The sequence below is a fragment of the Cavia porcellus genome, unplaced genomic scaffold (assembly GCF_034190915.1).
Source record: "Cavia porcellus strain 051 isolate PalLab524CR breed Dunkin Hartley unplaced genomic scaffold, mCavPor4.1 scaffold_22, whole genome shotgun sequence".
Lineage (NCBI taxonomy): Eukaryota > Metazoa > Chordata > Mammalia > Rodentia > Caviidae > Cavia > Cavia porcellus.
Genome location: NW_026947505.1, coordinates 22,280,180 through 22,297,532, shown reverse-complemented (window position 1 = coordinate 22,297,532; position 17,353 = coordinate 22,280,180). Strand labels below are relative to the sequence as shown.

General features: G+C 37.1%; 1 protein-coding gene across 3 annotated transcripts in view; it reads left to right on the top strand.

Moving 5' to 3' along the window:
* Nucleotides 1-17,353, top strand: part of Rgs17 (regulator of G protein signaling 17) — a 126,956-nt gene that overhangs the window by 89,612 nt on the left and 19,991 nt on the right. For all 3 annotated transcript variants that reach the window (XM_063232923.1, XM_063232921.1, XM_063232922.1), the window contains one exon: nucleotides 1,878-2,021. In XM_063232923.1, coding sequence (XP_063088993.1) covers nucleotides 1,903-2,021 — 119 coding nt within the window. In that variant the 5' untranslated portion in view covers nucleotides 1,878-1,902. The remainder of the gene's footprint in view (nucleotides 1-1,877; nucleotides 2,022-17,353) is intronic.

Below are 17,353 nucleotides of genomic sequence, written 5' to 3'. Positions count from 1 at the left end.
CATTCTGGATATAGTCTTGGTACCATCACTTTTCTCTCTTTGGGGTTGCTTTGGGAGGAGATTATTCCATCTGAATCTTTAATGGTTATGTGTTTTCCATTTCAGTTGTTTGTTGTAGCTGTTCTTATTTCATGTTTGCTTATTCTTGTTTTACAATCTCTTATTTTCCAATATGAGTGACATTTTTCCTTTACTACATTGCTTAACTTAAATTTATGCTATTAAGATAATTGTAGGTGATTCTGTGATTTGCATTTGACTGAGAGGAATACTTGAGCTCAAATTACTCAGTTGGGAAGAGGTGAAGGCCAAAATATTATTAAATTGCCTTTCTATTTCAGGCTTTTTACTTTCTGATGTGTAGTTGTCGTTCTCACTTGCCCTTCCTAATCTAATCTTTTTCATTTGTCTCCACTAGTCCCTCAAGACCCTCAGTCCTGAACCAGATCTTTCATTTGTATCTCAGAATTCCTTCCATCCACAAATGGTTTTGGAGACATCCACAATGGGCACCTTGGTATAGGTCTTATCTAGATGGGGTTCTCTACATCTTCATTCTTCAGTAGTTGGGTAATTGAATGGTTAGAAAAGGTTTCTTTGATAACTTTGTGAGTGGCACAACCACAACTCCTGATTCCATGCAAGTAACTTGGAATCTGGTCCCCCACTTCTCAGGATGGAGCAGTTTACATCCCCCTGGAGTAGGCCTTTGCCTCTTTCTGTTTCTGTACCTGAATCATAAAAGTGACTGGGGATTTAGCCCCTATTTGCCTACCACTGATGTTTTCTGTTTAGTTTCTGGTCCAAAGAAATGTGTATTTTTCTGGAATATACTGTTTTTTAAAAATATCATTGTATTTAGAGCTGAAAATATAATTTTTAAAAATGAGCTCACAATTGCAAAATGACTTAAAGCACATTATGGTTTATTATTGCTCTAAGTCATACATATGACAATGTATGTGTATGCGTTATTTATATAGCATATTTACCAAAAGCATAATTAAATACAGTTTATCCCTATTTCTAAAAGTTCATACTAAATGTGACAACATTATGTTAAAATAACCCTTTCTAGCCATAGTTTAGTCCAAAAATAGGACTGATTCTCTAGGTGCAGCTCCTTTACCCTGACTGGTAAAGTGATAGATACAGTATTGTATCTCAATTTTTTTATCTGCTGTGGTACATAAATCCTGCCAAAGTAATTGCCTCCAATCTGATGGCTTTTGTCTTCCCCCAATTCTCTTTCAAATAAAAATAAATTTTAGAGGATGGAAAAAGAAAGGTGATGTCTTTTGAAAATGGACATCTAACCAAAAGTAAGGTCCATTATCAGTGTCTTCAAGGTTAGGTCTCTAACGAGTCAAAGGTGCCAAAAAGGAGATCAAGTGTTTTAAAAAGAGGAAAGAGGGCACCAAACACAAATTCGACCTTCAATACTACATTAATATAGTTAGAAGCTTTGCAGCAATGATTTATAAAGCTTAATTTGCCTCACTATAAGCATCAGAAGAGAAGCTAATCAAGTGCACCCCATAATCATTAAAGGTGCTTATAAAGAAAATCATATTTAATCATTCTTGAGTAAAGAAGAAAGTTAAAAACAAATTTTCAGACTTACTGCATTTATTGTGACCAATGGTTTTCATTTTGTGGCAACACTGCTATATAAGTTTATATAGCAGCTAATAGTAGAATTTATCCCCAAAGTTTTTAGAATATGCTCTCCATGTTTTTTTCCCCCTCTGAGAAACTTTGACTGCTAAAGCATACTGTTTTCACTTTTCTTTTCTTCAGATTGTGCATCCGTCAGCACAGGCGGCCCCTCCTTAGGGCAGTTTTGTCACATTCTGTGGTTGTCTCTCTTCTTTCAGGCATTTGGGTCCTGAAGTAGCTGAAATGCGAAAAAGACAGCAATCACAAAATGAAGGAACACCCGCTGTGTCCCAAGCTCCTGGAAACCAGAGGCCCAACAACACCTGCTGCTTCTGCTGGTGCTGCTGTTGTAGCTGCTCCTGGTACGTCATGTTGTGGATACAGTGACATTTCAGTCATTGACAGGTCATGTGTAACAGTGGTCCCCTAAGATTCTAGTGGAGCTGAAACATTCCTATCCCTGGTGACATCGTAGCCTTTGTAAAGTTGTAGGGCCACTTATCTCCCCCATCATACGTTTTTGGTGATGTTCATACAGGCAAACCTACTGCACTGCCAGGATAGCACGTGTAATTATATACACTACATAGTACTTGAGAACAAATGACTGATATTACTGGCTCATGTACTATATTTATTTTATTATTATATTAGAGTATATTTCTTCTAGCTATAAAAAATTGACTGTAAAATAACCTGTCATGTTAAGCCAGCAGCAGCCTCATCCCTCTCTTGTGTATTTGGTGACTTGACTGCCTCACAAGGCCATACTAGGTGACTGACGTCCATCATCCAAGTGTGTTTACACACATTCTGTGATGTTCCTGCAAGGATGAAATTGCCTAGAAATGTATGTTCAGATCATAGCCCCACTGTTATTTGATGTACTGTTGTTCTGTTGTATTCATTTGGCAGCTAACACAATGCAACAAAACTTTAGTATTTTGTGTGATATTTTAATCCTGAAGAAATTAAGAACAAGTTTTGGCAAGTCAATGAAATAATAGCTGGTAACAGAAACATGGCAGAGTGAAAATAGGAAATAGAAATATCCTCTTCAGTATGGTGTAACAGACCTTAAAACAGGTTTCTTTCACAAGATAACTTTGGTTATAGGTACATGCTGAAGGTTTAAAATTTTATATTACTTCAAACCAGCTCGTCTTTAAAGAGACTTTGTTTTCCCAATATGAGATGTCCCATTAGCCCAGAGAACTAACTCTTATTCTCAGCTCATGAAGTGTAGTATCTCATTTTGTTACTACAACAACTTTAGGAGATATGGGTTCATTTAATTGTTGTTTGATAAAGGAGGAATCTGAGGACCAGTGAGAGCAACTCATTACACAGTGACGGATGAAGACAAAACTCAAACCCAGGCAGTCTGACTTCAGACTCACCCTGTTGAATCACTGTACAATATTTCATAGATTAAGACCAGAGCAAGTCAATTTCTCTTTGGAGTGATAAGGATACACTGTGATTTAAATACGTATCTCATCTAGAGCTCCATTTCCTTCAACCTGAAATTATTAAGGCTTAAGGAATGAAAATGGATGAATTGTGCGTGACTTCCTTAACAATAAATCATCATCCAGACAGCAGTTTTTACATGTCATAAAAACTGCTTTGAACTTTTCAGATTACCACAATATAGATTTTCTGAGGCTAGAGTTTTCTTGTTCATAACTACAGCACACCACTATAGCACAGCAATTTTTTTCATGGGGATTGAACCTAGGGCCTTTGCTGTGAGCTACATCCTTAGGCCTATTTCATTTTTATTTTGACACAGGATCTTTTCTAAGGTTGTTAAATTTCCCAGGCTGGGCTTGAACCTCATGATGTATGGAATCATATGAGACAGTGCTCCTGCCTCAGCCTCCCAGAGTGGTGGGGATTACAGGCCTGCCCAGCTAACAAAAGCACTTCTATTTTAACCACAGCAATATGCCACCACATTTAAAGAAAAAAAAAAAAAAACCTTGATGAATACTGGAAAAGTATAGAGGCCATAGACAGAAAGGTGCCTTTTTCATTTGGGCTTTTCTGCGAGATTGTGAAGAAGTTTAGGGAGACCCCAGCAGACCATCATTGGTTTAGAAGTTCTATTTGCAAGTCAGATCTAAAAGGGATCCAGAATTTAGGGTTCAAAGGAAAACAGCATTCCTTCTGTCATTCCCCTAAGGAATCTCATCTGTTTGAATCTCAGGGCTTTGAGTTCCACTGATTTTCTCATTACAGGTACTTGGAGAATTTGTATCTGCATCGCAGGGATTTAAGATTAGATAGAACCTTGGGAATCTGCTTTTCCATGTCAACATCATTTTACCAATAAGGAAAACAAAGAACAAAAGAGTCATTCTAGAGCCTATTGGTTATACAACTGCAATCAAAGTGATCTCTCTGGCATTAATTTTGAAGTTTTAGTTAACTGACTTGGCCCTTATTCAGAGCGTACCTCTGACCTTTTAGAGTAATGTCATGAATCTTTGCATCTTCTCACCCTGTCCGTATCAGGAGTTCTGTTGCCACCCTAACCCATAGTTACCTGGCTGTGCAACTGGGTGATCAATACCCTATGAAGACAAATTTAATGAAACTCAACATTTGTACAGTACCATCACATACAATGTTAATATTCTCACACTAAGAATTTCATTTATTGTCTATAATCTTATCTTTACTCTTCTCATGACATAAGTTTTTAAGCTTTATCTTACTATTGATTTCAGTGTAAAATCTGAGGAAATTAATATTTTACCTGTGGATACGTAACTGTACTTATTGACACTTGTTTTCATCTGCCATACCTACATTTCATAAGACTTGCTTTTACTCTTAAAAGACACACTGAATACCAGAACATGCAAATTCGTCCATGAGCAAATTGTCCCAGAACATAGTCTGTGAATCAAGAGGGAAAAAAAAAAGCTTTTGGAAGCCCCATCAAATTGCCACACCAATAGATGACATCTGTTTCAGATGTGTTGCTGTGTGCTCCGTGAGTCATAGAATAGAAAGTGGCTGTCAGGAACCGCACAAGTGAGCAGTGGGTCATGGATGCCTGAGTTTAGGTCGTAAGCTCAACAGTCTACACACTTACACGTCATCCAGTTTAAGACAAATGATAGGTAATTTCTAGGGCAGCCAATTTAATTTTTTAAAATGGAGGAAAGTCAAGTTACTTTGAACAGTGGATTCTTTTTTAAAAAATTTATTTTAAAGAGGGCAAAACAGAATAAAATCAATCAAAACAAACCTAAAAACATTACAAAATCAACAATAGTTACCATAATGCCTTTGATGTCTTCAAAATAGCTGCAGATAACTTCAGACATAGTAAAAATCAAACAGAACAGAATAGAAACAGTAAAAACAAGATGATGAATGCAATAAAGGACTGCAAAAGAAATCCAAAATTGCTACCATAATATTTCTTGTTAGCTTTGAAATAGCTGCTCCTGCCACTGGATTTGACCTAATCAAGCAAAACAAAAGAATAAAACCCAACCCAACAAAACAATAGAAACAATATAGGACTTCCCAAAAAAAGACCTTAGGGAGTCAATAATGGCTGCAACCTTTAGGAGAGATCGCCCCTGGATGTCACACTGAGCACCACTATCCTCTGAACACATGATCAGACCAACTGCGATGTCAGTGAAACACCAATGCATCACAGGCGTCCAATTGCATTTCACCTCCATAGCTATCATCACAGCCTGTGTCTCTCAGGATCAGCCAGTCACTTATGGGGCAGGGCGTGGGGTGGTACTTGTTTGCGGGCCCTGCCCTGGAAGTGGCTGGGGTCTGGGTATTCCAATTCAGCAAGAGTTCCCTTAATGCGCTGGTTCCCAGACTAGGTTTGCTCACTGATGTGTCCTTTGTTCTCTCTACCCCCAGTCCGTGGATGGCGAATAGTGGATTCTTAATTATGACTCTTATCCAACTACAAGTGAAAATGACCTTTATGGGTACATTTTGAAAGTTTTTTTTTTTTCTACTTTACGTTTAGAATATTGTAAAGGAATTTTTGAGTGAAAAAACCAAAATATTCTTGGAGTTATCCAGTTTAAATCAAAGGAGCAGAACAAAGAGAAAAATGAAAAAATGTAATTTAGAGACAAAAAAGTTAGAAATAAATATATGAAATGGCTGTCATTAATGAATAGGAACAGTTGGCACGTGGCTGATTTTACTTCCTTTTAAGGAAATAGAGTGGGAGGAAAATAAATGTCTATATTTAGGAGCAAATACTAGGAGTAAATATCTAGGAGTAAATTCATCTTAGCTTCACATATTATGGATTTTTAAAACAATATAATATTTCCTTCTTATTTGAGATTCTCATTCACATTTTATTATTGGCTCATCTCTAATTTTCTAATTTATCCCTATCTTTATAAAAATAACTACTATGATTTATTTGGTGGATGAATACAGAAATAAGTCCTTAACTGTTGCATATTTCCAGTTTTTTTCAAAATCTTGACAGTTGGGATATGCTTCATGATGGCTTTTAAACTGATTAATTCTCTAGCCCTGTCAAAGAACAGGGCTTCCTTCTCCAAGCCGTAGTCTCCATCTCAACAAGTGAACAGGAGAATGAGGGTGAAAACATTTAACTATCTTACATAAATGAGTGATGGATGATTAAATATCAGTTTTAGACAAACCTAGACACCACTATGTGCTCAAAAGCACAGAGAGCACCAAAGAGGAGAGAAGGAAGTGGGGCTTTCAAGTTTATTTTGAGTTTAAGGTGAAGGTCTAAACTGTCCTGGGAATGCTGTTGTAACATCAGGGGTTACATTAAAATAACTCAGTATAGTTTTTCCAGTCTTTAGATACTAATCACTTTTTTTAAATGTCTGGTTGCTTCTAGTGGAGTCCTTTGAGCAAGATGGATTTCCTTGTGTTCAATCATAAAAAGCAGAACTCGAGAAATCTCATGTAGATTGCTTTCAGGATGTTCATGTGACCACCTCTTCTAATGCTCAGGGAAATGGAGGACCTAGGATTACTGATGCAACCTTGGCCTCCCACTCACTGTTTCCAGTGTAATCACTGTGTCCTTAGATATTTTACACATTAGATTCAGCTGTAAACTTTTGTTTGAACAGAAAAAATTGCCCTTACTAGAAAAAATTAAGTCTAGAAAGGGCCACGTCTAATTTTACAGATCAGTCAACTGTTGGCTGCCTGCTGTCAGTAGATGGGTTAGTGATAGAAGTGAAATTAAAAGGCAAGCCTCTTAATACCCAGGCTAATGATGGGTCCATTTTAATATGACACCACTCACACATCCGAGGTGAACCTTTACCAAGTCCAGTCTTCCTCGTGAAATTGACAGTCTCATGTACTACTGGGTGCTGTCCCTAAGATTTGTGCGATCCATGGCACCAGATTCGTCTCAAGAGAGATTAGTCACAGAATAAATTTAGTAAAAATTTAACTAATTCTTTGAAATTAAAATTATCTCTTTGTTGGACACATTTGTTCCCAGAGTTGCCAGACTATGAGAAAGATCTCACCAAATAAATGGTATGAGCTTCATAAACATGCTTTTGATTGCCCCTCTGTCAGTTTTTAACAAGTACCACAGCCTCTGTAGTTCAAAACAGTGCAAAATAATGTCTTATTTTATCCTCTGAAGGTGTTATACGTTAGCTGTCTGCCAGCGGAAATACTAAGATGCCTGTGTTAGAAGTCAAGGGATATTTTTTGAAAAGGAAAACAAAAATCCACATCTGTACCATGGTGAAGAAACCACTCCCTGGAAATAAAACTACTCACACTTTCTGTTGAATCATTTCATCTGAGGCACCAGTGAGTAAATAGTCTGCTTGTACCTGCTGCCCTAGAAAAGCTGATTCATCCCACGTGAAACGTAGGATATTCCTATGGAATATCTTACTCTGCACAGGATTTTCAGAGCACTTGTAAACAGATAATCATAAACATAACCCAGAGAACTACAGTTTAACACTCATGATACTACAGGCTAATTTCCTGTTATATGAACTTTAAACTACAAAATCAAAAGACACCTGCCAAGTGAAATGAGGTTCTACAGGCCATATACATAAACACAAAAAAGTGGACATTTACACTATGGAATTCATTCAATTATCCATTTAGAATTTATCGAATTCCCATTGTCTCCTATCACTGCCATATTTCATCAACTTTCACTAGGTTCTCCCTGCCTCTGCTTCTCTCTAGAACAAAGCTTCATTAAGCAGTTGAATGTAAATGAGAATATTTGCTATTATTCCCAAGTTGACTAAAAGAGTTTAATATTACAGCTGCCTCTGCCAAATCTGTGACTTATGAACAGTTGTATCTATTGTAAAGCTACCAGTATTAGAACAGAGATGACCCTCTCAAAGACATAACATGTGTACTCCTTTTCATGCGACATTTATTTAGAACAGCATGATTTTCTATGTTGCAGTGCAGTATTTAGATACTCAGTGGAAAGATAAGAAAGAAAGTAATACATAAAAATATTATGCCAGGTCTTATTCAGGAGACTGGAAAAGAAAACAATGATCCAGTAATGGTGGGATACAAAAGATTAACTTGATTTAGGCCAGAAGGCAAAACTCAACTTAGAATCCTTCTAAGTAAATGCTGCTTCCAGCTTGTGTAAGCAGGGTCACTAAGGAGACAAGAAACCTTTGGGACAGCAGTGGTGATGCCTGTAGTGTGGATTCCCTGGGGTGGGATAGGAAGGAAAGGAGGTTCTGCAATGTGAGGTCTGATGAAGGATCAGAGAGTCATCAGAGGGTGAGGTGAAGAGAAATGTAAGAATCAGATGGCATCAGCCTCAGCATGTGGAAGGGAAATCTCCATCTTCCCTTCCCTGTGGTGAATACGGGAGGGAGCGTCTGTATAAGCTTCTGTGGGAGGCAGCATCTTTAGAGAGCTGAGTGCCAGATCATCCTATGGGAGAAAGTGGACAGTGGAAGATTGAGAATGTCAGAGAGTGGATTTGCTGTGGGAAGGGAGTTGCAAAAAAAATGAGCGATCTCAGAGGTAAGAGGAGCATCCTTGAAGTGTAGAAGCCCAGAGTCCTTAAGCAGATGAGACAAAAGAGAAGCGGTAAGAGGCACTGCAGTGCAGTGGGGGATGGACTGCATGGAGCTATCACAGCCGGCTCAGACTTAGGGAGGACCTGTGGCATTCCAGCAGGCTCATTTATGCTCTATATTAGTGTGGTGACAACCACAAGTACCTAGAAGGCCAGGATGTGCTGTAGCTTCAGGATGACCTTGGCGAGGACTGCACCTCACACACCCACGGCCGTGCCTCCTCTGACCTGCATGACACTGAACATGTGCAGGGTGCAAGTCTAACTCAGAACTCTCTGAACTGTTTCATACAGTGATTCTCTTTCTCTCCACCTGTGTTTTTGTTTTTTAGGTCCAGCTTTTTTTTTTTTTTTTACATATTTTTTTTTACATAGAGTTCACAAAATACCCAGAAGCTACTGAGTTTTTTCATATGCATATACTAAGGTTTCACACTTTCATATAGTCACAAAGACATTTTGGCTCATATTATTTGAAGTGTAGAGGTGCTTAACATTTGCAGAATGGATGATTGATTTGTATGCCAGTTGCATTTACTTTATAAAATACAAAAAATTTGCATCACAGAAATTCTCTTAAAAATTTTCCCAAATCTTGGTATAATTGTGTGAAAGAGGATGATTATTAAAAAGCCACCCATTTTTATTATGCATCATTTTTCTTTATCCTCCTATGTGTATGTATTATTAGTAGTAGTCATTTTCAGTAAGGAAGGAAAAGACTGAGGAAGAAGCACCTAAATCTGTTCAGTAGTTGTGGAATAAAAAGTCAAGATGAGCAGAGTGTGGTGGTGCACACCTGTAATCCCAACACTCCATAGACTAATGGAGGAGAATCATTGCAAGTTCAAGATTAATCTGGGCTACACAGTGAGCTCAAGGCCAGCCTGAACTGCGTAACGAGACAAAAAGAGTCAAGGATAAACAAAGCTAAACTAGAGACATTGGCAATGACAAGTAATAAAAAAAAATCTTTTCTGCTATATCATTAGTTAGGAGCTGACCCTTCTTTGGGTATGTGAAGTGACGAAAGATTAGTAAGAAGAGAATAGAGTCCATTTTGTGTCTGAATGATATGCCTCTAAGAGAATGGAAATTATTTTGAAGGACAAGACAAAGGCAACAGAAATATTAGAAGACATTTGCAATAGCCTCGGTGAGATGTCAGAGACCCAAAATACAAAATAATAAAACAAATAAGAGGAATGAAAGGAATAGGGAGATTTTTCATATTCAACCATAGAAGATACTGTCCAGAATTAGTCACGGATGAGAAAGATAGCTCCGTATTATTTGCTTGTGTGACTGGCTTAATGTTGATTCATCAAACGAGAGAATAGATAGTTATTTAAACCAAAGATAAAATGGCAGATTTGGCTTACTCTGTTTGTGGTACCCAGGACTTGGTTGTGGAATGAATCTAAGGCTTGCAGAGTATGTATCACATGACATCAAGGAGCAGCTGTGCACGTGGTCGTCTGCAGAGAAGAAACAGACACTGAGGAGTGTCACGCAGGACACAGCAAGGGATTTCACTGAAGTCAAGGAGAGAGATTCACAAAAAAGGGAGTGAGTGAGGCTGCATATACACCAGGGAAGTCTGACCTGGCCAGGATCCTAAAGCATTTTGGGCCAGATAGGAGGTAATGGTGTACTTGGTGAGAATCAGGCTTCTCCCTAAGGTGCACAGGGAGGAGGAGCCTGGAGAAAGAGAAGTTGCTGATGAAAAAGAGGAAACCTTCATGGTGAAAGTATGGTGGGAGGGAAGTTGGACTTTCCTTCTTGAACTAATCAAAGTAAACTACTTAATTTCTATGATAATATGAAATTCAACACTTCCAGATCTGGAACAAATGAATTAGCTAATTGGACAGCATTTAAAAACTTAAACTTTCCTTGATTAATAATGCAAAAAGGAGGTGTAAAATCTTAATTATCCTTAACTTTTCCTACCTTTGATGTATCAGTCATGGTACAAAATACTTGAAATAAATATTAACTCTTTGTTTTTGTCCCTCTCAATTAAAATTCATTCTTCCTTTTGGGCCTACTCTAGTTTTATTCACAGTCTATGCACAGAAGATGTGTTACAATCCGCCTATTTTGGGAAATTATTCAAGAATCTTTTTGTTAGATAAAACAATGAAATCCAATTTTTATGAAAGCGAAGTTTATTGTATAACAATGCTGCTCAATTGAGCATGCTATAAAAATCTTAGAAGGAAAAAATGGAACAAAACTTTTATAGAAAAGGAGGAGAAAAGGAGTTGAAGGGAGGTTAAGGGAATGGGGAAAAAAGAGAATCAAAATATATCATGTACAGATACAAATTCTTTATGATGAATGTGATCGTTCTATATATGTAAAATGTACCAATAAACTTAATTTTAAAAGTTGGTATCTTTGTTACACACACCAGTATGCCATATTTTAACATTAATTTCATGTAAAGGAATATTTGTTTCTAAGTAGAAAACAAATTCTGCCATTGCTGTTTTTGATATAAAGACATAGATTATTTAATAGTGCAGAATGATGAATTCTCTAAGTAGTAGTAAAATAATAACTCCATATGCCATATTCTTAATACAGATTATAGTGTCATATTTAAGGATTACATACAACCTTTTTTGAAATGTCTTCTTTAAATAAGCCTACTTTCAAGAGACAACTTGAGATAGGGAAAGAACCATCCTGGAATTAAACAGCTCTGGGTATGTCCCTATTTATTATTTAATCTCTCTGAGTCTTAGCCGCTTCCTTGGTAAAAAAAAAAAAAAAATGATTAGTAGGATATATAAGTATTTTATGGTTCAGTACATGTTTCAGAACCTATGAATAATTCTTCATTAAATAGACATTATTTCTCACTTTTTTACAAGTCCCAACTGGAAGGAATTTTTATTTTAAGATAGTGTTTTATTGAAAATAAGGTGAAAAACAGCTCCTGGATTTCCAGGAGGGGTCCTAAATGGGGTGGTCAGCAAGAGCAAGCCCTTTGTTGGGGATAACTTATAGAATAAAGTCACAATGTGAGTACAACATGGGTCAAACTACCATCAACCTCTAGGATTATAAGTATTCAAGCTGAAAGGAATTTAAAATAGGACACAAACCTTAAGCATAAATCAGTGCTCTATTTATATGTTGGCAGGGACCTAACAGAACTTAACCCAGCACCTCATGGTTGAAACCATGACTTCAATACCCAGCACACAAAACAAAGCAGTACAACAGAGCACAACACAACACAACACAACACACATGCTATCAGGTCATGTAACAGACACTGCTTCTTCATTCTATGCCACTGTGACCTTCCCCCCTGCTCTTACACTAAACCTATATTCTTGGAACTCACATTCCACAGTGATAGGACTTCTAGAGTATAAGAAGTCCAATACAGTGGAATGAAGTATCTCACCTTTCAGGATTGTTACCACTGATTGTGCTGGTCCCAAGGATACTCCCCACTTCTACCCTATACAAAGTCATAAAGACAGGAACTGAAACTGGGGAAGGGACCTGTGTTAGTTATTTTTCTTATTGCTGAGACAAAATGTCTGATACCCAAAGGTAAAATGAAACAGGTTTATTTAGCTCATAATTTGTAAAGGTTTCAGTCCATAATCAGCTGGTTGCAAGGCAGGAAGGCTTGGCAGAGGGTCATCACAGAAGAGAACCAGGTCATGGCACCCACAGGAGAGCAAAAGCAGCAGGGGAGGGAATTGCTTCTTTCTGTCCCTGTTGTAATACAGATTACCTTCCCTAGGGCGGGTATAGCACTCACACTCTGAATCCTAGCTGTAAGTATGCAAATAAATCTGTGGATAGATTTACTAGGCACAAGCCCCTGATCCCAGCACCACACATGCTAGAGCCAGCCTCCTCTGAAAAACCTATGACCATAGGAGGCTTTGGGGAGACATCTAGACACAGGCCATAACAGGACAGTTGGGAGGCTGATAAGTGACCCTGGCAGATGTGTTTTTGAATGTCTGCTGTTACAGTTGCCAGCCGTTTCATAGTGCTCTTGTAATAGGGGCACAATTTAACTAAAACCAGAAGCTGAAGTTCCAGTGTAACTGGTCACTTAAAGGCTCAGATAATCATGTGCCATTTAATAACAGTGTCTATGAACTAAATAGAAAGCTCCTTTGCTTTCAGAGCCAAGACACTTGCTTTTCCACAGAGCGTACACTAATTCACCTATAAATTACAGAGAAAATTACTGTGGATTGAGGAAGCTGTTTAAGATTTCACTCAGCTGGGAAGCTAAAGTAGAAGATTCCTATGATTGTCGTGTATTGTATAAAACTATCTCCATATTTAGTTCTATAACTCTCTTCATTTTAAGGAAACATTAAAGCACTTTGCTTATGTCTAACAAGAAATTTTGATTATGTAACTGTATGTAAGCTTACAAAATAGGCCTGGGTTTTAACCCTGTTAAATTCAGGTGGCATTCTAAATCAAATAACCCTATCAATGAACTTAAAATACATGGCATAGGTTTGAAATTTTAAAATGTAATACAGATAAAAAGCAGTATACAGAGAAAAATCAGTAACATAAGGAAGAATCCGAAAACAGATTTGTCTTCAATTCCTTTTTGTCAAAAAAAAAAGAAACTAATATTTACTTGCAACCCAAAAGAAATAATGTAGAGAATCTACTTTCACAAGGGCTCTTTAAAAACATCTTTTAAAAATCACTGCCCACTGATAGTTAAATACCATTTGGAATTAATTTGTTCCAAGTTTCAAAACACCCTTAGCATGAGTAGAGTGCAAAACAACTTTATGGGAAAGCATAACCACAGTGTTAATAAGATTACACCACCTGCTTGTTTTTAAGACTAAACTACACACCACTCCCAAATTAAATGACTTTGGGGCTGGAATTACTCAGAACATTTTATAAATACCAAAAAGGAAAAATGGTTCCAGTTTTGCATACTTCCCAAAATTAAATTTATCCTCTTGTGGTTTAATAATTATATTTATAGGAAAGTTGAACAACTCTTCAAGTTCCTTAGAAAGACATAATTATTAAAACTCTTACATGTCAAACTAGATATTTTCCAAATTAGAGTAATTACACCCAAAAACTTTTTCAGTTATCATTTACTGCTTCTTGGTCTTTACACTGCTCTGGTTGAAGCATTGTACTGTATTTATAAAGGTAACACAGCCATCTAGTGGAAACATTTTTAATAGCTGGTTATTTTACTTGGGAAACGTAAGAAAATGAAACAAACATAAAAATGTGTAAATACCTGTTCATTTTTAATCATGTATTGTGATAGGGGCTAGGGATTTAGCTCAGCGGTATAAGCACCTGCCTTGCAAGCAGGCAGTCATGGGTTCGATCCCTGGTACCGATAAAAAGGAAAAGGACAAAAAAAAGAAAAATCATGTATCGTGATAGTAAAATGTAGAAGTTTTATGGAGGTAGTGTATATTGTAACATTCTATTAATAATGTTAAAAGCATGTATTTCTGATGTATAACATTTTCATACCCAAATTTCTAACTACTAGTCCCATCTCTGCACACTCACTCAAAACCAACTAATATTACAGAAATGTAAAAATAAAAGCAATGAAGTTCAAGTTGTAGGTTGAGACCGAGAGTTCATATATGTGCCTGAACTTCGGGGCTGTTAGTACTGTCTCCCCTTTTGGTGCTTTTGTTACCCACCCCCCGGGGTTTTTTTTGTTTTGTGGGTAATCTTTTATAAACACCAATCAATTCTGTCCTCCTTTCCTTGTCCCTGTCTCCTGGTGATGTTTCTGTGGATGGTATGAAGATGTACTTCCCTGGGAGACCCTTCTCAGCCACAGCAACACCTTGTCTAGAGTCACAAGCTTTCCTTCCTGTTTTCATGTTTTGCTTTCAAACTTCCTGTAACTGCGTCTTTCCAGTAATCTCTAGTTTCAGGGAACTGTTGCTCACACGTTTCTGCAGCAATTGAAGACCTGGACTGGAGTACAGCTGCTAAAGAGCATTTCCTCTTAGTCCACTAGGCTAAAATAGGCAGTTCATCTGTCCTGGTCCTTTAAGACCAACCGATGTTTGTAAATAATCGAAAAGCTGAAATATCACAATTAAGTCTTTGATGTAAAAACAAGTGGCCCTGCAAGCAAAAACAAATTTGAGACCAAATGATGCAGGATGGGAGTGCCAGCCTTGCCCTTGCTGTTGCATAAGTGGGCCTCAGTGATTGTCTCCTTGCAAATAAAGCAAGAATGATTAGTAATAAATCCTCTGCTTACCAAATGGGGCTGTTGTGAGGAAGAAGTAGTGAGATAATATGTGAAGAAGTATTTGATAGTAATGGCAAAATGTATGCCTGTTATCTCAATTTGGAATAAAAAGCTCTGGCATAAAATTGGCACTGTCATTTTCATTTGCAGCCAAGTTGCCCTTACATTTAATTAAGCATTTGTAAATATTTGCCTTTTGTGTCCTAAGTTTTTATTTCTTGCTTTACTTTCTTGTGAAGTACATTATTAATATTCTCCCCATTATAAATGAAGAAAACAAAGCACGGAGTCAAAATCATCCCAACAGAGACAGATTATATATTTGGTGTTCGTTTCATTCTTTTCTTGGTCCATTATTTAGTACATACTTCACTCCCTACTCTAGCTTTCTGTTTCCACTGTGGAACATCTCATCTGTCTACTCCTCTCCACTTAGACGATGTGTGTTTATAACTGCCAGTCTCTGTATGACCTTATCACCCCTCAGATTGGAATCCTCTCTTATCTAGGGTCTCCATCTGGCAAACACCTGTTCATTTTCAACCCATTTTAATCATTACCTCTTTTGTGAAGCCTTTCTCAATTCTCTCATGCAAAATAGGTGCCAGATCAATGTGGAAGAAAAACCATGTACAAAGTTCTATTTTAGTTTGAATCACAATGCATGTGACATTTATTTACCTACCTAAGTTCCTTTGTCTTACCTCGAGTTTCTAAGCCAGCCACCATTGTGTAAAACAGGTGTTTCATACATATTTGTAAACTTATTATTGCTGACTCCTGAATAAAGCTGCATTGTTTTACAATGGATATTTTAAAAGACAAAAATGAATCATTTAAAGAATTATCCACTAATTCTTTTTCAGAACATGAAAGATGTTGATTTCATTTTTGCACTGAGAAAATTAAGATAGGAATTCTGATATAAAATAAAAATGTTGCTATCACAATGTGAGAATATTAAAACATTGAAATCAGTCTGCTTTTACAAGTGACAGCGGTTTCTTCTTGGACCCTTGATGTCACAGTGCTTTAAATTTCAGCAGCTTATTGGTTCCTCAGTTGAATATTTGTGTAAATACATGTGGTTTGTGATTATCCTCTAACCCAGAGTTTCCATGACTACTGCAAAGCTTTTGTTGTTTTGTTTTTGTTTTGTACTGGAAATTGAACTCAGGGCTTTTGCTTGCCAACCAGGCGCGGTAACCCTAAGCTATATTCCCAGCTCAAAGTTTTCATCTTATTTTCAACTATTTCAAGCATTCTTCCTAAGAACCAGTTGCCTTTCTTACAGTAATAGACCATCTTCCAAAACAGACCCTGCCCATGTGACTGATAACTGTATAATTGGCAGCTGGTAATGTTTTCTCTAATCCTAGTATCCAGAATCCCTGTAAACAAACAATCCACCAATATATAGAAAAAGCACACGTTACTATTTTCTGGAATGTACCAAATGCATTTGAAAATTACCATTCTAGAACATCTGTAATAGTATTTCAATGCCTGGCTTAGTGTATTTAGCCTACATTACTGGCATTTTTCTTCCATAAAGTATTTAAATTTTGATCAAGACTGCCAGAGTAAGCAGTGCATAAGTGTTTCTTTTCCTTATGGCTTATGGCTTTTCCTTATGGCTTATGGTTTGAAAAGTAACAATGTGAATCTGGGTATGTTCATGCATGCCTGTAACTACAGAACTCAGGAGGCTGAGGCAGGAGAATCACTAGAAGTTCAAGGCCAGCTATGCCAACTAGCAGCCATGGCAGTGAGGCAACTTAGTAAGATTCCATTGTAAAAAATTAAAAATGTATATATATATATATATATATATATATATATATATATATATATATATTCCTGAGGGGGTAGCTTATTCTGAAGGCCCTGAGTTCAGTCCCTGTACTGTCAAAAAGAAGTGCCGGTCATTAATTTAAAATATTATAGTTATAAAATGAAAAACAGATGACTGCTTGTGACATCTCATAAGTATTAACTCTGGATTTTTTAGACTTTTTCAAAAATATATAACACGTAGGTGTTGGTCTAGAGCTAATATGTCCAGTACTTTATTACCTTTGATAAAAAAAATTGTGCCTTCATTGAACAGAACCAGGTGAAATTGGAGAGTAGTCATGTCAGCATCGAGACAGTTAAACAGTGCAGTGTCATCATTGTTTATTTTCTTTATCTTAAAGTGGTATTTTCATTGGCTCTTGGTCATTGAAACCTTGAAACCTTTTTTTTTTTTTTGTCTTTTTCTTTTTTATCGGTACCGGGGATCGAACTGACGACTGCCTGCTTGCAAGGCAGGCACTTATGCCGCT